Genomic DNA, 24780 nt, shown 5'->3' on the forward strand with positions numbered 1-24780 from the left:
ACATTTAGAATCAACTGAGTTTGCGAACATGAACAGAAAGAAAAGCACTCAAAGTCAAACAACAGAAAGGTAGTGAAGTAACTGAAAAATATTTTTAAAGAATAAATTAAGAAAATTCTTCACAACGATAGATAGATAGCAAGGGGAAATTCACATACTTCAGCAGCAGCATACTGATAAAAACAATATTAACTTAAATAGTGACAACAATGTAGGTATAATATCTTTGCATAATGTTAACATTTACCACCACCCCCTCAAGTGGAATTGAAGAGTCGCATAGTGTGGGGGAGGAACGATCTCCTCAGTCTGTCAGTGGAGCAGGACAGTGACAGCAGTCTGTCGCTGAAGCACAGGTGCATAATCTAGCTCAGCACCTAAAGTTCAGAGTTCCTTAAATACATTCACTTTAAGATGCTTAAGAGCATAGTTAGCATGGTACACACTCTGAATGTAAATTTAAAAAAACAGGCATGTGTGCCATCAGACACAAAGTGATTCTCACCTCTGGTAAGAATGATCTATTGTACAAGGGTAAAGATAATGTACTTTTACATTTGAATATGTTCTTACTGTAGCTTCTTGTGTTTCTTTCGGCATACATGTCCTGAAAGTATAGACAAACTAAATATTTGCGTATTCCCTCCAATTCAAATAAATATGCCACAAATAAGGTAAAAATTTTGGTACAGTTCAAGGTGAAATAAATACAGTCCTCAAAAAATTTAAGGGAACACTTAAATCACACATCAGATCTTGATGAATGAAATATTAAAGTGGAAAACCTTTACTGAGTAGTACTATGTTATTCGATGAGAACAAAATAATGTAAGTCAGTCGAAACCAAAAATCGCCATCCAATTGAGGGTTGGATTCAACATCACACTGAAAATCAAAGTCAAAATTTTGAATCACAGGCTGATCCAACTTGCATGAATTTCATCATGACAACTCAGTAGTGTGTATGGCACCACTTGTTTGTATGCACTCCCAACATCATCTGGGCAAGGTCCTGATGAGATGGCAGATGGTGTCCTGACCTGGATCACGGCATCAATGGGCTACTGGACAGTCTGTGGTGCTACTTGGCAGCAATGCATGCACCAATACAACACAGCCCAGAGGTTCTTAGTTGGATACAGGTCTGGGGAATGTGTGGGTCAGTCAATGGCATCAATGCCTTAGTCATCCAGGAACTGCCTACATATTCTGGCCACATGATTCCGGGCACTGTCCTGCACCAGGAGGAACCCAAGGCACATTGCACCAGTGTAAGTTCTGACAATGGCTCTGAGGATTTCATCATGGTACCTAATAGCAGTTAGGGTATCATTGCCTAGCACGTGGAGGTCTGTGCAACCTTCCGAGGTTATGTCCTCCCAGACCATCACAGACACACTGCCAAACATGTCATGCTGGATGATGTTGCAGGCTGCATAACTTTCACCACTGAGTCTCCAGACTCTTTCACATCTGTCACTGTGCTCAGTGTGAACCTGCTCTCATCTGTGAGGAAACCTGGGTGCCAATGGCAGAGCTGACAATTTGGGATTTGCTCGAGAATACCACATCGAGCTGCACGGTGATGGACTGTGAACACAGATCCCACTAGAGGGTGAGGGCCCTCATGCCACCCTCATGGAGCCCGTTTCTGATGTTTTAGTCAGAAAAATGCACACCACTAGCCAGCTGGAGGTCATTTTGTATTACTCTGGCAGTGCTTCTCCTGTTCCTCTTTGCACAAAGGAGCAGATACCACTCCTTGCTGCTGGATTGATGTCCTTCTTCAGCCCTGTCCCGCTCTCCTTGTGAAGCTCATTCACAATCGCTTATGCTTCTCAACTAGAAAGATTGATAACCCTGAAGCTTAACTGACTTGGTGTTATATTATTATGATTAGGTGTTCCCTTAATTTTTTGAGCAGTGTATGCTAGGACACAAGCTAATCTGTGAAAATAAATTAAACACCAAAAAAAGTAAAAACCTACAGTGGATCAAATTGATCAACTTCAAACTTAAGGAAACTGTGTGGAAGAGTATGTATTAGACAAGAGGTCTGTATTGCTGCATGACCCACAACTTAAATTTTTGCTTTGTGAGACTAAGAGTAGTAAGCAGTTACTGGCAAGCTGACTTTATTCCTATGGCCATGAGTGGATGGTCAGAGTACAGATGAGCTCTGGAGAAAATACTTGAAAAATATACACATACACACAAAATATATATAAAGAAGTTACTTTACAATTACAATTTATCATTGATGTTATAAGAAATATGGATTTGCAGTTAAAAGTGCATACAGTCAGAACAGAAGATGCATGTATCTATCCCATGATAGGCAAAATTACTGTTCTCAAACATCTGCTACCCACTGAAGCACACAATCCAATGTTTCAATCCTACTAGCATTTACAAAGTAAAAAATTCCCCTGCTCTTTACTTGGCCAAGAAGTATTAGATTCCCTTTCTCTTGCATGCCTTCTAGTAGTACTGCAAAAATCAATAAATCGGTTCTGATGGCCTTTGCATTAACTATTGTTTTAAAATGTGATTAAAAGCAGTCAACTCTGTCACACAACTTCTAGAGGACATTAGCCACTGAAGGTTTTAGCATCTTTTTTATTATAATCATCACATCAGGTGGTATATAAATGTAATAATAATAATAATAAATTATTATTATCTATGCATAGAATCCCATATATCATATCACCAGGGAAAAGAAATTGCAAAAGAGGCCGATGGTGGTTGACCATGACAAAGGAAGAAGAAAGATCTAGCAGAATAAGGACAGATGACATGCTGGTAGCTCAAGCCCATCGTAACATATCTACAATCGTAAGTACAGCTGTCTCAGAGGATTGCATGACTGATCAGGCTCAAACAACAGTTGAAAGTAGCCAGAAATTGCTAAAAGTTGCCAATCTGTGATGTAACAGTATAAAGATTCATTGACCATTCTATAATAATCTGATTTTTTTTTGTTTTGCAACACACAAGTAATGGAATTCAATTCTGCAATATACATTCTTTCTTTTGTTTGACTGAAATTGAAATTATATTCCAATAGTTAAAAAATTTATTAAATTAAAAAAGTAAATTAACTCATTGTGGAAAAGGATTTCAAGTAACCTCAGCAGTTGTGTCACACAGTAAGACTGCAAAAATGTGTTATAGTACAAGCTATATGATCTTAGTAGTAAGCAATATCTTGACATCTTGGCTCTTACATATGCCAGTGAAACAATAATTGTAATTATTATGAAAACATACTGTATCAATATTTTCCCTCACCTATAGTGAACAGCGTTCGTTAAAGATCATTTTTATAACTGAATGTTGAAATAACCCTAACATTTTACACTTAATCACATAACTGGATAGGTTTAAATTTAGTACTATGTTGAACAACCTGGCTACTTTTAGGCGGCTTTACACATGCTACATTAACAAGATGAACTGACAGACTAACCTTAGTGGCTTTAAAATGGAAGATCCATGTGCTAATACTTTGTTTTTACACTTAAAATTGGATGAAGTACTGTATGGTAATCTTTATAATAGTTTTCATTAGGAATGTAGCAAACATCAATCTATACTAATAAAAGGCAAAGCCCTCACTGACTGACTCACTCATCACTAATTGTCCAACTTCCCGTGTAGGTGGAAGGCTGACATTTGGCAGGCTCATTCCTTACAGCTTACTTACAAAAGTTAGGCAGGTTTCATTTCGAAATTGTACACGTAATGGTCATCACTGGAACCTCTTTTTTGTCTATATACTGTAATGGAGTGCAGCTCGATGGCCGTGGGAGGCGGAGTCACGTATCGCGTCATCACGCCTCCTACGTAATCACGTGAACTGAAAACAAGGAACAGCCACAAAGAGCGCTGAAAAAAACATTCATTACACAATTGAGAAGGCAGAGAAACAATAAGAAGCGAGCGAGTGACTGACTGAACACAGCACGAGTGATCACTTCGATGAATCAAACCTGTTCAAAAAACACATTACACAATTGATAAGGTACGAAAAGAATATGAAGCGACTGACGCATACAGGCATAAATTAAGTTCATAGACCTACAAAAGATTGACATTTTTCTCCTGTACAACTATACGTTGCATTCTCAACAGTAAGCTTTCACGGCTTGATCATATTCCAACCGGAGTGCTCAACTGACAACGTGGTATACAAAGACAACTATAACAATCGTAATAAACGAACAATGAAACAACGGAGAACCCGTGCATTAAATAAAAAGGCTGCTTCCTTGGTAAAGCAAGGAAAAAGGATGGCCTTATATGGCGTTCGTTTATAAAAACAATCGTAATAGACGAACAATAAATCACTACAGAACCGCGAAGCAAGCAGAAAGGACGGACTTATATGGCGTTCGTTTATAAAACAGCGGAGAAGCTGTGTAAAGACAGCTTCACAAAAAAACAGATCCTTAACAAATTGTTATTGGTATATTTTCCCTCAGTTTAAAAAGGTTTTCTTTTCTTCTTAATAAAAATTTAAAAGCAGAACTTCGCCGCTGCAAAGCGCACCTGACTTTATTGAAAAGAAACTAAACTTGCAGTGCCGCTATTCAATGACACTTGCATAACGCCTGACTTTATTGAAAAGAAACTAAACTTGCAGTGCCGCTATTCAATGACACTTGCCTAACGCCTGACTTTATTGAAAAGAAACTAAACTTGCAGCGCCGCTATTCAATGACACTTGCCTAACGCCTGACTTTATTGAAAAGAAACTAAACTTGCAGCGCCGCTATTCAATGACACTTGCCTAACGCCTGACTTTATTGAAAAGAAACTAAACTTGCAGCACCGCTATTCAATGACGCGCCGCTATTCAATGACACTTGCCTAACGCCTGACTTTATTGAAAAGAAACTAAACTTGCAGCGCCGCTGTTCAATTACACTTGCCTAATGCCTCTCCTAAGGGGAGATACTGTGGGATCTAGGCATCAGTCAAAGCACCAATCACAGGCCCGATTAGAAAGCGGGAAGCTGTGATTTGTCGTCTCCCTCCCATGTAACAATCACAGCCCGTGTTACAACACACTTAGTCACCGAATATGTATATATATATATGTATATGTAGATATGTGTATATGTAGATATGTATATATATATGTATATATGTTTACATAACCTCTTTAACACATTACTTCTCCGCTGAAAAGTGCGGGTATTTTGCTAGTATATATATATGTGTGAATGTATGTATGTATATATGTATGTCTATATATATGTAGATATGTATATATATGTGTATATATATATGTAGATATGTATATATATGTAGATATATGTGTCTATGTATGTATGTGTGTGTGTATATATATATATATATATATATATATATATATATATATGTATGTATATGTATGTATGTATATGTGTGTGTGTGTATATTATATATATATATATATATATATATATATATATATATACACATACATATACACATCCACATATATATATGTATATGTAGATATGTATATATGTATATATATGTTTACATAACCTCTTTAACAAACTACTTCTCCGCTGCGAAGCGCGGGTATTTTGCTAGTACAGAATAAAAGATGCAATTGCATGACTCTAATGACAGCAACCATTTTAGCAAATTAAATAGCTTTTTACGGTGAAGACGACTTTATTTTACAAATTAATTCTTCATGAGGCATTAGGGAAGGAAGGAGTACAGTGAATTAAATGCTGCCAAAAATGGCTTTTCTTGTAAAAACCTGCTCTTCAAAACTACTGCACATTCTGAATTTGCCATCTGAAATGCTGACACCTTTATTGTTTACCACATCACAGATGGATTGTAGAATAGGGCTGCAACGATTAGTCAACAAAATCGACGACGTTGACTACAAAAAATCGTTGATGTGTCATAAACAGAACCTTCAACAGAGGCTACAGTCACAAAGAGCCACATTGGTTTTTGTAACTGCAATGCACTAGATGAACATCTCGGGGCAGTATCATTTGTTATTGTTTGTCAAGACTGCACAAAGTCCTACCAACAAAGAAGAATGTCTGAGGAGAAGAAGAATGTAGAGGAAAATAACCGTGGTTGCAATGGCGAGTCGCATAGAGGAGGGGGAAGGAGATGGAAAAAAATTGAGACAGAAACTTTCTAAAGTGTGGGAGCACTTCACCGAAAAAAGAAAAAAGTTGAATGCAGATTATACAAAGCGAAGCTTTCTTTTCACGGCAGCACCACCGCGATGCATGAGCATCTGAAACGCAAGCATCCAGGAGCTGTGATACTGCCGTCTCTTGTGAGGTAAGTTTTAGCAAGTAAAGTTAGTGTCACGTGTTAACGTTGATGTTTGTACTATAATGAGCATATCAAGGTTTCAACAATGATAGTTAACCCTTAAACTGACACATACTTGGGGGTTAATGCACCCCGGACGCCAAATACTTTTTAGCTGCACTTTAAGTAAACGTCACAATTCACAAAGAAAATGTGAAATTTTAATGGAACACATTTTTTTTCATGCAAAGAGCATCACAATTACTGCAACACTGATCATTTTACACACTGCAAATGAACTGTAAAAAACTATAAAATAAACTACTGCAACAATCTATTACTATATGTTCAAGGTGCAACTGAAGTCATTGGTGAAATTCAGTAAATCACCTAGCCAACTGCACGCAAACACACAGAGGTAAGCGCTGATGCTTGCAGGTTCGTCTTGTGCAGCGGCTAAATCCCAGAGACAGTGGGGCTGCAATTCTGCTGGGTCTGGCAGTGGTCGTGAGCTGGCTGCTCAACGAATATACTGCTTTGACTAATCACCTCCGGCGTGTTGGCAAATTGGTCTGTGAAGCAAATATAGCCGGTTGCGGGGTTCAATGAATATACAACGCCGAATATACTCGGCTCCGGCGTGCTGGCAAATTGCACTGAGAAACAACTTTAGCCAGTTCTGGCGGTTTAAAGGTTAAGTGAATATAATTTCAGTTATGTTTGATAACGTGTTTGGAGCTATAGTAAACGAGTGAATAGGAGTAGCTGAGCTGTCAGTTTTTTTTTCTTCTTTTTTTATATATTATTTGAGTTCAAATGAATTGTAAACCATCTCTAACTAAGGTTAGGTAACTTGTGTTTTGGAGTATATCAGTAATTAGCTTATTTTTTTATTTTGGTATAATATAGTACATGATGTGATAAACTACAACACTTTTCCTTCAGAGTGTGATGATTAAAACATCTTTCATCTATCGTTCTTGTGTGTTCCCGATACTTCCACTTCCTCTAAGCGTTTATTTCCTAGCAGCTGGCAACATTGTCTCAAAGAAGAGAGCCAGCCTCACACCAGAGCATGTTGAAATGCTCACGTTCCTGCACTGTAATCAGGAATATATGAACTGAACCTTTTATAAACTATACATTGTTTTATTTTATTTGAATTGAAGCTTTATTTAAACTTTTAAACTTTAAGACATACCAGATGCTATTTTTGGTTAGGTTAAATGCACTTTTTGTTTAAAGACTATGTGCACTTTACTTTATATTGTTTAATGTATTTCTTTTTTATTGTGATGGTCACACTAATATAAAACATTATTTTCATACTCATGTTTCACTGGTTGTTATTTTAATTTGATTATTATTACCTTTAATCGTGTTAATGCAGAGACATCAGGGTGACATTCACAGGTGGACAGATGTGAGCAGATGAGGCAAGACATGCACTGGAGCCCAGAACAGGATATGCAACCACAGGTCGCAGGCATCAAAATAGTCAGGCATGAAATAATCGTGACTAATCGAAAAAAAATTTAACGATTAGTCGGCTACCAAAATAATCATTAGTTGCAGCCCTACTGTAGAAGTATCTATCTCGAGCACTCAGTCATGGACTTCACTCTACTCAGTTCACTCATAAGGTGCCAATTCCTGCCTGTTGTTGAACTCCTAGATAAAAGGCAGGCAGTGCGCGGACATGGAATTGGACTCCAAACCATAATATTACCAGTCTGAATCCACAGTGACTATTCACTTAACTGGCCTGTTTTCAAACTATAAGTACTTTGAACAAACAGTTCTACTATGCATATGTATATTTTTAAAATGCCTCAAAATGGTATGCTATAGGAAGGAGCTCATTTATTTACACATCTTACTTTGTTGCATTTTTAAACACAATCAATATACTTAACTTAAAAATTCAAAATTAAGTAATAGTTATTTTAATTTGAAGTGGTGGTAAATATAATTGAAAAAAATTAACATGACACTATAAAACAAAAACCTAATGACAAAGGTCAAAACAATGTCCAAAGTAATAGAAAGAACAATTTAACAATAAACTGGTAACCCTTAAACATTAGGTACAACCTATAACACATCTATTAGTTATGCTGTTATGTAACAAGACATGTACAAAGGCTTCTTTTGGTCTTAATATTTACAAAGAATCAATAAAATGGGTATGTATCTCTATTCAAGGTGGCATACTAAAATAAGTTCAATTTGGTTGCTTAGCTGGATGATGCATCTCTCAATATTGCACACTATGGATGTGACGATTTACTCTTTTCACAATTTGGATCGATTCATGAAACTGGGTTCACAATTCGATCTCTCATGATTTTTAAACAAAATATGAGTATGTGACAGAAGGCCTAGTAATTTCTTTTTGGCGCGAATACAACTGTAGCTGTGGGGCTCCGGTACCAAACAGCAACAACCCCTCTCAGTCAACCAAACAAACGACTAACCCATGGTACACCCAAGCCTGCCTGGGTAGCCAAATTCAGAGTTATCACAAAGCACCTGATATGAAGGCAAAGCCCAGTCACTCTGCTACATCCATGTAATATAACATTTATTTATTAGCGGCTGATTCTTTTATCTAAATCAACTTGCAACATCTGAGACACAACTGGTTATATTTCTTTTGATTTTATTGTTCCAGTTGGAGCACAGGCAGATGAAGTGACTTGGTCAGGGTGGGATTTGAACCTTATGGTTTGAAGTCCAATGCCTTAACCACTGCACCACACTGCCTGCCTTACATGAATTATCATCAAAAACAGTGATGTTACAATTAGCCTTTTCAAGCTCCCACTCCAAAACAGACAATTTCAGCACCTCAGCAATGTTGCATACAGAATGGGCTTCAAAAATAGAATTTAAAGCACAAAACTCACCATTTCCAGGTTGTTGGTGACAGCATGGGCTGTGATTGTGACTTTAATTGATTTGACGCTGGAGAACCAGCCATTTGTAGTTACTGAGACATTCTCTGCATCTTTGAGGGATTCCTAAGCACTCATCTTAGCCTTGCTGTTTGGCGTCGGCAATACGGTGCCACTAAAGTGCAGGCATGAGGGAATGCCATACTTCAGCTCTAGTGTGTCATGTCCTTTACAATAAAAAACACCAATACATCTTGTTATTTCTTTGGTCCTTGCACTCAACTGTGGAAATGGTGCTTCAAATACATTTACCAAAAATGCCTCTTTATAGGTGGCAATTTGTATTTGTCACTGTGATGATGCTGTACATTGCTCAGCATGTTTGTAGTGTTTGCTGTAACATATGTCAAAACTCTATTGCAGTACTTGCAAATGGTGTTTGTCTTATTAACTATTTTCTTTTCTCACTGTTTTCTCTTTTAACAGGAAATCCAAACTGCTGCCAGACACCAAACGCAAGATGACAGGGCATCCTCAATTCTACTTTGTCTGACTCCGTGACATAATGGTATAAGCTACTCTGTGCTTAGCTACACTGTCTCAAACTAAGACCAGGGCTTGCCAATGCATGTAGTTTGTTTATAAAAAAAAAAAAAAAAAAAAAAAAAAAAAAAAGCATAACTTTCTGTTAGCGCTTAGAGAAACAGATTCCACATCATTGCAATCAACATCTACAGTATATATGCTCGATGTTATTTAATTTTAGAATCACAAAATGTGGCATGAAATATCATTACATTCCTATTGCACACTTTAGTATAAGCCTTGTGAATCCCTAATGCTTAAGAGCTAATGAAGTCAACATATTCAGCAGTAATTTTTACCTGTCTCTTAACATGCCACACTTGACATTTCATCATACACAACTTCTACGAATGTATCTTTCACGTGAGACTAGAATCTAAAGTATGGCCAAATGTCTTTTTTTTTTTTTATTAAAGAACTCTTAGGGCTCGTTTATATTTCACGTTCAAAACGCATATGAGCACTCATCATGGCTGCCACGTGTCCCAGCGTTCATTTGACGCGTTCTCCGAGCATGTCCTCAGAAATTAACACAAAGCGTGCGAGAGTTGCAGTACCAGCAAAAAGTCGAGGGGCGCAGTGTGATAAAAGTTGGAATGTGACGGCAGAGTCTGTTTACTATCTATATGCGACAGAAAGCCGCTGTGCAGACCCTACAGGATCGATGTGCATGCTTCGATGTTTGATGAATGGCTCGATGTGGTGAAGCAAAATGCCGACATACAGATGCATTCGTGGTGCTTTTATATTCAAGCATCTCATATTCCTGATCGTAATGACACAAGACATTTTAAAAGTCTCGCACACCATCTTTTGTGCCGTCTTTTTTTCTGAGGCTTCCTCCTGACCTGACAGCAGCGGCAAACAGCGATAGATCACCACACAGAACACATTAAATGTATGATATTCCAACTCTCTGCACATTTAGAATCCTTAGATTTAATATTTGATATCACTTTCATGATGAAATGCATTAAATTATGTATGTTACATTTTACAGATAAATCGTTAATTTCGTTTAAATAATGAATACTGTTAATAATTACACACATGGGGGTGACACGATGGCGGAGTGGTAGCACTACTGTCTTGTAGGGAGTCATGTTGCTGGTATTCCCTGCCTGGAGTTTACATGTTTTCCAGTGTGCTCAGGTTTCCTTCCAAAGATATGCAGATTTGGTGACACTAAAATGACGCTAGTGTGCCCTGTCTAGGGATTGTTTCTGCCTCGTGCCCAATGCTTGCCGGAATAGACACATCCCTGGATTGACGGATTTAATCATTAAACATCCTATTCAGAGATATTGTGGTAAGGTGTCATCGGAAGTTAATGGGTGTTCCAGGCAATTCACAACACAGCGAAGCTGAACCTGGTCTCACAGAGATATCTCGCACTGCCACCTGGTGGTTTCTTTCAGATTTACGTAAAGTATGCGCACAAGTTTAAACAGTACAAAGTTTGCGTAGCAGGAGCGTCCGCTGGAGCATGCATTGCATCGCGGCAAGTATAATCCTGGCCTTATGCAGGGAACAGAGTCAGAAAAACAAAACTGAAACATACACATACACACATATATACACACATATACATATATTATATATATATATATATATATACACACACACACACATATATATATAACCGGAATTTTGTTGTTGTTAGGTTGGTACTTGTAGTATGTGGTTGGGCCGCTAGGGCGATCTAGCTACACTCCTCACAAGTCAGTCTGCCAAGTGCCATCAGTCTGGAAGGTTGTGCTTGTGTTCAGTGAATTTTTTTGTAAAAGTAGTTTTGTGCAAGCGTGGTTTTTTTTACGATGGCTGATTATTGTGAGCAACGCACGGCAGTGAAATTTTGTAAGTTTGTAGATGGTTTGGAGATGAATGAACTAGCAGTTTGCAGACGGGCAACGTTTGCCAAAGTGAAACAAGTTGTTAAACTACTTTCATTATCTTTATTAGTATAGCTCACAGCAGCTTTCAAATCCATCTATTTTGCCATACCACGGCACAAAACAAAAATATTTTGCTATCACACACTTTAAACTGGCTAAAGTAGGAACAGCCTATAGAGGTATTTAGTAATGAAAGGTCCACTTGCTCAAAAATGGTAGTACAACAATATCCACAGCAGTAACAGATAAATTGTGCTTTCTTAAAATGTAGTGAGAAGTCAAGCAAAATGACACCTTTTATTGGCTAACTAAAAAAGATTACAATATGCAAGCTTTCAAGACTGAATTGTCTTCTTGAATTGCCCCTTCTTCAGTCAATTCTGAAGGAAATAACATTTGCAATTAGAATAATTATGCCACAGTATTGGGTTTAGACAACAGACCTATTAAAGATAAACTCTTTGAGAACCATTTTATTGATATGGGATCTATTGAAGCCTTTTTATCCTTTCAAGAATGACCACGGTCAGCAATTTTGCATGAGTTAAACAGCACAACTAAAATGTAGAAGCTGACTAATGGTTTGAGAACAGAAACTTGATAAACTTACCAAAAAATTTGGTGTGGGTAAATAACATGACAGCAAAGGATACTTTAGATTAATTAGAGTGAAAATACAGTATAGATGTTAAATGTAACAACCGAGCATTCTACTTTAATTTCCAAATGGTGTGTCAACTTCTGTATGGACATTGTAGTTCCAGTAAGAACTGTTCGCTGCTATGCGAACAACAAGCCATGGATTACAAGTGACATCAAGGGCCTTTTGAACCAGAAGAAAAGGGCTTTTAAAGACGGTGATCAGCATGAGCTCAAGCGCGTGCAGAAGGAACTCCGAGTCCAGCTCAGGGCGGTGAAGGAGCAGTACAGGAGAAAGCTGGAGCAGAAGTTGCAGAATAACAGCATGAAGGAAGTGTGGGATGGGATGAAGATCATCACTGGCTGCAGCTCGAAGCGGGGTACCACCATCGAGAGAGACGTAAAGAGAGCAAACCAAATGAACAACTTCTTTAACAGGTTTGACCACCCTAACCCACTCTCACTCTCACCTCGGAGTACTGCACCCTCCACACATCCTTCTGCTGATACCAGCATAGGAGAGACATCCCCACCCATAATTACAACACCGCAAGTGAGCAGAGAGCTGAGGAGACTTCGTGCCAGCAAAGCAGCGGGTCCAGATGGAGTATCGCCACGACTGCTGAAGGTCTGTGCATTGGAGCTGGGGGGTCCTCTACAGCGCATCTTCAACCTGAGCCTGGAACAAGGGAGAGTCCCGAGGCTTTGGAAAACATCTTGCATCACCCCAGTCCCAAAGGTATCACATCCTAGTGAGCTGAATGACATCTGGCCTGTTGCTCTGACATCACATGTGATGAAGACCATGGAGAGGCTGCTGCTTCACCACCTGAGGCCACAGGTTCAACACGCCCTCGACCCTCTGCAGTTTGCATATCAGGAGAAGGTGGGAGCGGAGGATGCCATCATCTATATGCTACATCGATCCCTCTCTCACTTGGACAGAGGCAGTGGTGCTGTAAGTATTATGTTTCTAGACTTCTCTAGCGCCTTCAACACAATCCAACCTCTGCTCCTTAGGGATAAGCTGACAGAGATGGGAGTAGATTCACACCTGGTGGCATGGATCGTGGACTATCTTAAAGACAGACCTCAGTATGTGCGTCTTGGGAACTGCACGTCTGACATTGTGGTCAGCAACACAGGAGCGCCACAAGGGACTGTACTTTCTCCGATCCTGTTCAGCCTATATACATCGGACTTTTAACACAACTTGGAGTGCTGCCACATGCAAAAGTTCGCTGATGACACTGCTATCGTGGGCTGCATCAGGAGTGGGCAGGAGGAGGAGTATAGGGACCTAATCAATGACTTTGTTAAATGGTGCGACTCAAACCACCTACACCTGAACTCCAGCAAAACCAAGGAGCTGGTGGTGGATTTTAGGAGGCCCAGAACCCTCATGGACCCCGTGATCAACAGAGGTGACTGTGTGCAGATGGTGCAGACCTATAAATACCTGGGAGTGCAGCTGGATGATAAATTAGACTGGACTGCCAATACTGATGCTCTGTGTAAGAAAGGACAGAGCCGGTTATACTTCCTTAGAAGGCTGGCATCCTTCAACATCTGCAATAAGATGCTGCAGATGTTCTATCAGACGGTTGTGGCGAGCGCCCTCTTCTACGCAGTGGTGTGCTGGGGAGGCAGCATTAAGAAGAAAGACGCCTCACGCCTGGACAAACTGGTGAGGAAGGCAGGCTCTATTGTTGGCATGGAGCTAGACAGTTTGACATCTGTGGCAGAGTGATGGGCGCTCAGCAGGCTCCTATCAATTATGGAAAATCCACTGCATCCACTAAACAGTGTCCTCTCTAGACAGAGGAGCAGCTTCAGTGACAGACTGCTGTCACTGTCCTGCTCCACTGACAGACTGAGGAGATCGTTCTTCCCCCAAATTATGCGACTCAATTCCACCCAGGGGGGTAAACATTAACATTATACAAAGTTATTGTCTGTTTTTACCTGCATTATTATCGATCTTTAATTTAATATTGTTTTTTTTTTTGTATCAGTAAGGTGCTGCTGGAGTAAGTGAATTTCCCCTTGGGATTAATAAAAGTATCTATCTATCTAATGGTAATATATCAGTTACAACAACGGTTAAAGAACTGCAACTGCTCAAAACCTACAACACGAAATAGAATGCTTAATACATGCCACTCTTTGTTTAATGTCATATGCAGCCGGAACACTATAATAAGATGATTTAAGGCCTATTAATACTGAAATAAGAAAACAAAAGTGATAGGATGTTTTATAAGCCAGCAACCAACACCATTGTTTTGAAAAATAATGTAACAATGACACACTGAAGAGTACGACAGAGGGGTCATACCTGGATGAGCTTCTTCGGGTGATGTAGGAGGAGTTAGTGTCACAGACGACATGGCAGGATCTCTGGCAGATGCAGGCACTTGGTTGCCACTAGGGTATGCAGATGTGAAATGAGAAGACCCCATGGGGGTTATAGTAGGAATATCAGACTGAGAGACCAGCACAAGGCTCGCTGGGTACACCATTCTCACTCCACCTGGAAAAGAAAAGCGGACCCTCTTACAAAATATTCAAAACAAAACATCAAAACAAAATTTGATTAAAAAAAAAAAAACTTAAGAGACATCTACCTTACAGAACACCATCGTAAATACAACACTATGGGATAATAATTTGGAAACTCCAATTAAATTTAGCCTGGCCCAGGTAAGATGAATTTGTGTGTATATATCTACATACACACACACACACACACACACACACACACACACACACACACACACAGTGGAACCTCAGTTCACGAACGTCTCTGAACACGATATGTGATATGCAAATCAGGTTACGACCAAAAAGTTCACCAAACTTTTGCATCTGTCCACGACCACACACTCGTTTGACGAACAAGCCAGTTTCCCTTCCGGGGTGAAGCGAAGCGATGTTATGCGAGAAAGCCAGGAAGATTCATGGCGATATGCTGCAAAACTATCCTTCTACGAGTGGCGAAAGTGAGGAATTTAAAGCAAGATGGTTTGAAAAGTTTCGCAAGAGAAGTGGCATTCATAGTGTGGTAAGGCACAGAAAGGCTGCTAGTTCCAACGCTGAAGGTGCAAAAGAATTTGTGAAAAATTTCACAAAATTAGTGGAGGACGAAGGCTACATCCCGCAACAAGTCTTCAACTGTGACAAGACCAGATTGTTCTGGAAGAGGGTGCCGAAGAGGACCTATATTACCCATGAACAGAAGGCTACCTATGCTCGGCCATAAACCAATGAAGGACAGGTTAACCGTTTTTGATGTGTGCTAACGCTAGTGACGACGTAAAAATCAAGTCGCTACTCATTTACCAATTTGAGAACCCTCGTGCTTTCAAGCAGCACAATGTAAACAAAGCCAGACTGCCTGTGATGTGGTGGGCAAACACGGAGGGTTGGGTCGAAAGGACCTTGTTTTTGGAATGGCTGCACAAGGCTTTCGCTCCCGCCGTGAAGCGATATCTCAAAGAGAATAATCTGCCTAAAAAATGCCTTCATCTGATGGACAATGCATCAGCACACCCATCAAATTTGGTTGACGATATGGTCGAGGAGTACGACTTTATTAAGGTCGTGTTCCTCCCCCCAACACAACTCCTATTCTGCAGCCCATGGACCAGCAGGTTATTTCAAATTTTAAGAAGCCGTACACTAAAGGACTATTTGCCAGGTGTTTCAATGTGACCAAGGAGACGCCTTTGGCCCTGAAAAAGTTCTGGAAGAACCATTTTAATATCGTTCATTGCATCAACATCATTGATAAAGCCTGGGAAGATGTCACATACAGGACCTTGAACTCGGCCTGGAAGAAACTTTGGCCTGAATGCATTCCTGAACAGAATTTAGAAAGCTTTGAGCCTCCTATTGTGGATGAGATTGTGTCCATGGGCAACAGCATGGGTCTTGAAGTGGACAATGAGGACATCGAGGAGCTGGTCCTGGATCACAAGGAGGAGCTGACAGCAGAGGAACTCGCTGAACTCCAGCAGGAGCAGCATAGGTTGCTCACCGAGGAGCAGTCCTCAGGGGAAGAAGAGGAAAGGGCGGTTATAAAAAGTGATGCGATAAAAGCCATCATGGAAAAATGGAACGAGTGCCAGGATTTTTTCGAGAAGAACCACCCTGACAAAGCGTTTACGAACAGAGGGATAAACATGATGAACGACAATGTCGTCTTGCATTTCCGCAAAATTTTAATGCGTAGGAAAAGGCAAGCCACATTAGACCGCTATTTTGCGAACTCTGATCCACCAGCTAAACAGCTAAAACATCAGAAACCCAAGAAATCACAAAAGAGAAAACACCTGAAGGAGAACATCCCTCCATCACGGAGCCAGACTCTCCCTCAAAACTGTGACCTCCCCTCCACCCAGTTCCTCCTCACTTCCTTCATGCCAGAACTCGACTCATGCACGGTTAGTTAGTTTTTGTATAAATTACGGATTTTTCAAATGTTCATTTTTTTCCCCTGTGCTTAAAACTCATTTAAAAAAAAATGTTTACAGCGATCGGTTCATAAGGCTATTAGCGTGAACTCCTGCAATGTTACTTTCTTGGTTGTTTATGGTTGGTTTTTAATAAAGTTCAGATTTGTTTCAATGTTCCTTTTTTTTTTCCATGTATACATACATACATACATACATACATACATACATATACATACACATACATATACACACATATACACATACACACATATATACACATACATATATACACATATATACATACATATACATACATACATATATACGTTTTATGCCTAAGAAGTCTACCATCGACCGCATCCTGGCACTGAGGGTTTTCATGGAGAGTAAACACGAATATTGGCAGACTTTCTTTGCAGCCTTTCAGGTTGTCGCAAAGCGTTCGACTCTGTTGATCGAGCTATGCTGTGGGACATCCTGAGGATCTGCGGGATCTCCTTGAGGTTGCTGAATATCATGGCCAGGATTCTGGGGTTTGGCAGGGGGTGTGTTCTTGCTCCTACTCTGTTCAATGCTTGAATGGACTGGGTGTTGGGCAAGGTCGTGTGGTCCAGCGGCTGTGGGGCATCTGTTGGTGAAGAAAGGTTCACAAATCTTGACTTTGCTAACGATGCTGTGATCTTAGCAGAGTCAATGGAGGCTCTGATCGGAGCGCTCGAGAGACTGAGCAAGTAGTCAGTGTCTGGGCTTGCGAGTGTCTTGGATAAAAACCAAGATTCAGGCCTTTAATGGCCTCTTGGGCACAGCCATCAGCAGTATGTCTGTTTGCAGAGAGAGCGTTGACCTTGTTGAGAGGTTTAATTACCTTGGCAGTAGTGCTGGGCGGTATACCGGTTCATACTGAAAACCGTTTTTAATTTTTGTTATGATATGGATTTTTCTTATACCGCAACACCGGTTTAAATTGCCTAAACAACATTTGGAACGTAGCGCAGTGGGAAACTGTTTAAGGGGGACCTTTTTCACTGCTACACCGCTAAACACATGCCACAGAGGTGTTGTGTGGGGGCTTTTTTTCGATGCTACACCGCTAAACAAGCATACACCAGAGTACATGCGTTAGAGGTATCGCATGGTGAAAATGGACAGAGAATATTCTGAAACTGAAGCTGTAGCAGACGATAAAGTTGAACATGATGACACAGAAGAACTTTTGCTGGAAAAAGGAGTCACGTCTGTTGTCTGGAGATACTTTGGATTTAAAAGGTTGAATGTGGACCATTATGTTCAAACGTGTGAATACTGTTTCTATACTATTGGATAATACTGCAAGCCAAGTTGTATTTTTTTTCAATACTGTGTAATGTACCTGGGTACTGTGTAATAGTGTGACGACATGTTGACTTTATTCTTGACACTTATGACAAGAATAAAGTCTACATTTCTACTTTATTCTCGCTGTTTGTCGAGATTAAAGTCGACATGTTGACTTTATTCTTGTAATTTGTTATTAAAGTAGAACATCGCAAACTAAACTTCATCTTAAAATGAAAATTTACTTTACTAGATTTTCTCAAACCCCGTCATAAGTTATGTAGCACATTAAATGCTTTGTGTTATGTTCCCCGAGCCATGTTAAACTGACTTCCTCTTGCACTAAGAGGAAGTGCAGGCAGCATACAGAATACATTAATTTCATGATATTCCTGCTCCCTGAACATTTAGAATGCTAAGATAAATATTTGATATAATTTTCATGATGAAATGCATTAAAGCATGTATTAATCATGTAGGGGCACGGTGGCATGGAGGTTGCACTGCTGCCTCACAGCAATGGGGTCCTGGGTGTTCCTTGCTTTGAATTTTTATGTTTTTCAGGTGGGTTTACTTGGCGTGGTTCAGTTTCATTTCAAAGTCATGTAGGATGGCTGGTTTTGTTATTCTATATTGACCCTGCAAGTGTATGTATTTCTCGTATTCACTTGCGATGTGCTGGCGCCACGTTCAGGATTTCCTCCTGCGTTGCACACAATGCTTGCTGGGATGGGCGCAACCCTGAATGGACGGCATAATTAAACATGTATAACAAAGATTTTTTTTTCTTTAAAGTTCTGAACACTTCGTGGTCTAAGTTTATAACTAGTTTTAATTTCACAAGGACATTTATCATGTGGTGATTGGTTATGTGGAGAAAGAAAAGGGAAGGATAGGAACTGGGAGTTTAATACGTCAGAAAGTGACAGCACACATGCAATAAAGAAAGCCCGCTCAGAAGAACATCCATTGAATTCTGCGTTCGTGTCTTCGACCACCAGATCACAAACCTGACATTTACACAATATTTAAGTTAAACCTGTACGATACCCATTCATACATCCAGTTTTTTGGAACCTCGTCACACCTGCCATAAAGTTCCCTACATTGAACGTACACCTGGGGACCCCTTACTGCGAGGAAGCGGCACTACCGCCACACTACCGTGCATGTTTAATACCTGTTTTAATGCATTTCATCATGAAAAATTATCTTAGCATTCTACATTTTCAGAGAGCAGGAATATTATGAAGTGAATGTATTCTGTGCGGCGATCGCTGCCTCTTAGTGCAAGAGGAAGTCAGTTTAAGAAGAGCGTAGTGATTAACAACTGGGTCGGGGAACACAACACAAAGCATTTAATGTGCTACATAACTTATGATGGGGTTTGAGAAAATCTAGTGAATTAAACATTGATTTTAGGATGAAGTTTAGTTTACGACATTTTACTTTAATGACAAAATAAACTATGAGAATAAAGTAGAAATGTCGACTTTAATCTCGACATATACAGTAGTTTTTCTTCACTGTGTCCGTATTTTTTTTTCTTCACCGTGGCCCTAATGCGATTCCATAGGGCTATACCACAAATAGCATTATAAATGCAAGTTGCAGTTTTATTATTTATGTAATAGCTTAGCTTGAAGCAAGGTCCATATATTAATGTAGTTTGCCTTAATGATGGTTCAGTTGGTAAAGATGTCATCACCAAGTCGCACTTGTTTTATTTTATTTGGAGAATACTGTGTAATGCGCCTAAGTCTTGAAGTCTTGGAAGTTGCACTATTATTTATTGTATTGTTATTATTTATTAGTTTAAATATTATGCAGTTTAATGATGGTAAAGTTGTTTAAAAAGTAACTTTAACATGTCGGTGGACAGAGATTCTTAACATTAACAAAGTGTAGTTGGTTTAAAAAAATATTTACCATTTATTCCTTTTCTAAGACATGTTCAGTGCAATACATCTTTTGGCAAGCACCTCTGGATATTTTACTAAGTCTAAAGGCCTCTTTGGATGGTTGAAAATATGTTGTCAAAATTTTAGTTTAAGTTGTTTGCAAACATTGTTCAATAAAAAGGTTCTATATTTTGACTGCATCTATCATGCAATGTGATTCCTTCTCTTCATTAGTGCCACCCCCTTGAAAACTATCACTTTATGGGGCCATGCAAACCTGTATTAATACTTGTGTGCACATTAAAATGTTTTTTTGTACAATGTACAATTCTCATGACAGTAGAATAGGTTATTCTTAGCCAGTAATTGCAGTGGAAAATGTGGTTAACATCCACTCCATGCATGGGAAAAAAATACCGTCCAATACCGTGAAACCGGTATAATTTTGAAAAATACCGTGATATAGAATTTTAGTCATACCGCCCAGCACTACTTGGCAGTGACATTCAAGTCTCTGGTGACTCTTCTTATGAAGTCAGTAGACGGATTGAAAGAGCATGGGGGGGGGGTCATGAGGTCTCTGGAAAGGGGTGTGTGGCATTCCCGATATCTATGCAAAAGGACAAAGGTTGAAGTCTTTAGAGTCCTGGTGCTTCCTGTCTTGCTACTGTATATGGTTGCGAGACATGGACGCTATCCAGTGACATGAGATGAAGACTGGACTCCTTTGGTACTGTGCCTCTCTGGAAAATCCTTGGGTGCAGTTGGTTTGACTTTGTGTCGAATGAGCGGTTGCTCATGGAGTCCCGAAGGAGGCACATTACCTGCATTGTGAGGAAGCGTCAGTTATGGCACTATGGCCATGTGGCGCGTTTCCCCGAGGGTGATCCGGCTCGTAAGTTCCTCAATGTTGGGGACCCGAAACGCTGGACCAGACCAATGGGTCGCCCACGTAACACCTGGCTGCGGCAGATAGAGGGGTCATTTCTGGAGGGTGGGACTGGACCGTGTGTCTGCCTGGGGGGGTTGCAAACCGGGATCCCGTGTTTCGTTGTGTAGTGGGTGTAACCAGTGCATGCTCCCCAACTTAACTGGATACACATATACACAAACATATATACATATATACAGTATATACACATATATACACACACACACACATATATATATATATTATATATATATATATATATATATATTATATATATATATATATATATATATATATATATATATATATATATATATATATATATATATATATTTTCATATATACATTTGATTACATATGATTACATCTTGCCTGAAGAAGGGGCCTGAGTTGCCTCAAAAGCTTGCATATTGTAATCTTTTTAATTAGCCAATAAAAGGTGTCATTTTGCTTGGCTTTTCTCTACATATATACACACACTGTATATATACACATACACACATACATACTATATATAATGTGTTTTCCCGAAAATAAGACCTACTCCGAAAATAAGCCCTAGCATGATTTTCAGTCTGCTCTGTAATATAAATCTTACCCCAAAAATAAGCCCTAGTCAAGATTGTCAGCTGAAAAGTAAAACGCCTAAGGCCAGGTTTATACTTCATGCGCTTCGATGCATGTGCCTGAAACATCCATTAAATTCCGAGGACACCTTGCCACAGTCTCTCTGAAAAAGATCTTTAATGATTACATCCATCAATTCGGGGATGCGCCCATTGCAGCAGCATCAGTGCAAGACAGTAACAAAATCCCTGGACGGGGCATCAGCTCATCACAAGGTTAACACAAGCACACACATACACTAATGTCATTGTAGCTTCACCAAATCCCCAAACCTTCATGTCTTTGGATGGAAAACTGAGCACACTGTGGAAACCCACCAGAAAAACATGCAAACTCTAGGCAGGGATCACAAGGGACATGACTACCTGTGTGACAGCAGTGCTACCGCCCTGCCACCGTGCCACCCCATATGTGTACCTATTAACAGTATTCATTATTTAACACTCCTGCGGTGGGTTGGCACCCTGCCCAGCATTGGTTCCTGCCTTGTGCCCTGTGTTGGCTGGGATTGGCTCCAGTAGTCCCCCGTGACCCTGTGTTCGGATTCAGCAGGTTGGAAAATGGATGGATGGATTATTTAACACTACAATCACCAAAGCCTACGAAAAAACTCGTAAATCTGTCCCACCTTAAATCCCTTTGCATCTCTCCGTCAGCGTCTTTTATCCTGTAAATGTGTCAATAAGCAACAAGCAGCCTACTATCACATCACCCCCAACGCCTCACAGTTTTCTCAGCTCAAGTCTGTTTACCTGCGTGTCAGTTGCTTAGAGTTGTATAAAGTGAGAAGTCAAGCAAAATGACACCTTTAATAAATACTATATCATTATTTGGAACACATGTATTTCATGTGTATTCCGTGTCTACAACGATCTATGTAAACACATCGTTAAAATAGAAACGTTTTTCATGTTTTAGTAATAATTGACAAAATGTAGACATGAAGTGTATAATGTGTGAAGCCTGAATTCCAAATATTAAATAAAAACTTTCACAAAAGGTACAAATATAACTGAACAAGTGCACTTCTATTCAAGAATACAACTGCAGAAAAAGAATCCGCGTTAGGGTGCAACATTGACACCCCTTTGATATGACCGATTTGGTGGCACAACGGTATCAACTGAGTGTGAAGCGGCTGGGATGGAAATCAGCACCTCCAAATCCGAGACCATGGTCCTCAGCCGGAAAAGGGTGGAGTGCCCTCTCAGGGTTGGTAGCGAGATCCTGCCCCAAGTTGAGGAGTTCAAGTATCTCGGGATCTTGTTCACGAGTGAGGGAAGAATGGAGCGTGAGATCGACAGGCGGATCAGTGCGGCATCCGCAGTAATGCGGGCTCTGCATCGGTCTGTCGTGGTCTCAATTTACCAGTCGATCTATGTTCCTACCCTCACCTATGGTCATGAGCTATGGGTAGTGACCGAAAGAACGAGATCGCGAATACAAGCGGCTGAAATGAGTTTCCTCCGTAGGGTGTCTGGGCTCTCCCTTAAAGATAGGGTGAGAAGCTCAGTCATCCGGGAGGGGCTCAGAGTAGAGTCGCTACTCCTCTGCATCGAGAGGAGTCAGATAAGGTGGCTCGGGCATCTGATCAGGATGCCTCCTGGACACCTCCCTGGTGAGGTGTTCCGGGCACGTCTAACCGGGAGGAGGCCCAGGGGAAGACCCAGGACACGCTGGAGGGACTATGTCTCTCGGCTGGCCTGGGAACGCCTCGGTATTCCCCCGGAAGAGCTAGAAGTAGTGGCCAGAGAGAGGGAAGTCTGGGCATCTCTGCTCAAGCTGCTGCCCCCGCGACCCGACCTCGGATAAGCGGAAGAGAATGGATGGATGGATATGGAGATTATATATATATATATATATATATATATATATATATATATATATATAGAGAGAGAGAGAGAGAGAGAGAGAGAGACACACACACACACACACACACACACACACACACAAATACAGTGGAACCTCTAGATACGAGTTTAATTCGTTCCAGCACTGAGCTTGTATAGCGAATTTCTTGTATCTAGAACAAACTTCCCCATTGAAAATAATGGAAATCCAGTTAATCCGTTCCGCACCCCAAATATATTAACATAAAAATCAATTTTCCTAACAAATAACACTGATAAATTATATATACTGTAGTCTACCTTTAATAAATAACACTGGTAAATAATAACTGATTATTAAAAGAATCAAAACTGGTGTCCAAAGTGCAGTAGAGCATTCAATAAATCTTTAAATAAATAATCCTTAAAACAGTTGTGAAGTGGAAGTTTAAAATACACAAGAATAACAATCCTTTAACATGAGGTTAAAACGTCAAAAGGATGCAGTCTTTAAAAAACAGATGACAATCCCCGGTGCTTCTTCTCTGTTAGCGTCTCACCTGCGGGCTCTGCAACAGGCGAGACACTCTTAATGCAGCTGACCTTCTCTACACCGTCCTGCTTCAGCTGTTTGGCTCGCCTGTTCAGCTACACGCGAGCCTGCACTTGTTCGCTCGCTCTCCCGCACCGACTTCCTGCCTGCCTTCTCTCTCTCTCCTTTTACTTCTTCTCCCCCTTAACCGGCTCGCGCTTCTCTATATATGCGGGGAGGACATGGCAGCTGCAGCCCATCAGCCACAGGAACAATCATGGATGTGGGCAGTTTCCCACCTGTGCACTTAAGTGAGAAACGCAGACACCGCAGATCACGGCTCGCAACTGCTACCACGCCCCCTCGCTAAGCCGCGAGCTATACCCACAGCCTGGCTCGTGGCTCGTTACGCGAGCCAATGCTCGCATTTAGATCTGAATTTTTCGCTCATACTTTCCTCGTATTTTGAATTTCTCGTATACAGAGGTGATCGTATCTTGAGGTTCCACTGTACATATACATAAATAAATACACACGCATATCTACATACTTCAAAATTTTTTTTTTTTTTGCTTTACAGCCTTAAATGAAAACACACACAAAAATATTTCTTCCCAGCTTTACTTACTCAATACAACCTATAACATCCAAGCGAAAGATATCATAGCTACAGTTCAGAAAAACTATTTAAAAAAATCAAAACCAAGACATACAGAGTTTAATAAAGGATCACCCCCCAGTGTCAATATTTTGTTGAACCACCTTTTGCTTTAATGACAGCCTTGAGTCTGTTGGGATACTTCTGTATCAGCTCTGCACATCTAGATTAAGCAATATTTGCCACTCTTCTTTACAGAACTGTTCAAGTTCAGTCAAATTGGATGGTGA

At 40.2% G+C, this 24780-nt stretch overlaps 1 protein-coding gene across 1 annotated transcript in view; it reads right to left on the minus strand.

The window, feature by feature from the left end:
* Positions 1 to 24780, minus strand: part of med13a (mediator complex subunit 13a) — a 277360-nt gene that overhangs the window by 101267 nt on the left and 151313 nt on the right. Inside the window, exon 6 of the mRNA XM_051930909.1 lies at positions 14640 to 14834. Coding sequence (XP_051786869.1) covers positions 14640 to 14834 — 195 coding nt within the window. The remainder of the gene's footprint in view (positions 1 to 14639; positions 14835 to 24780) is intronic.

The sequence above is a fragment of the Erpetoichthys calabaricus genome, chromosome 8 (genome assembly GCF_900747795.2).
Source record: "Erpetoichthys calabaricus chromosome 8, fErpCal1.3, whole genome shotgun sequence".
NCBI classification, from domain to species: Eukaryota; Metazoa; Chordata; class Cladistia; order Polypteriformes; family Polypteridae; genus Erpetoichthys; species Erpetoichthys calabaricus.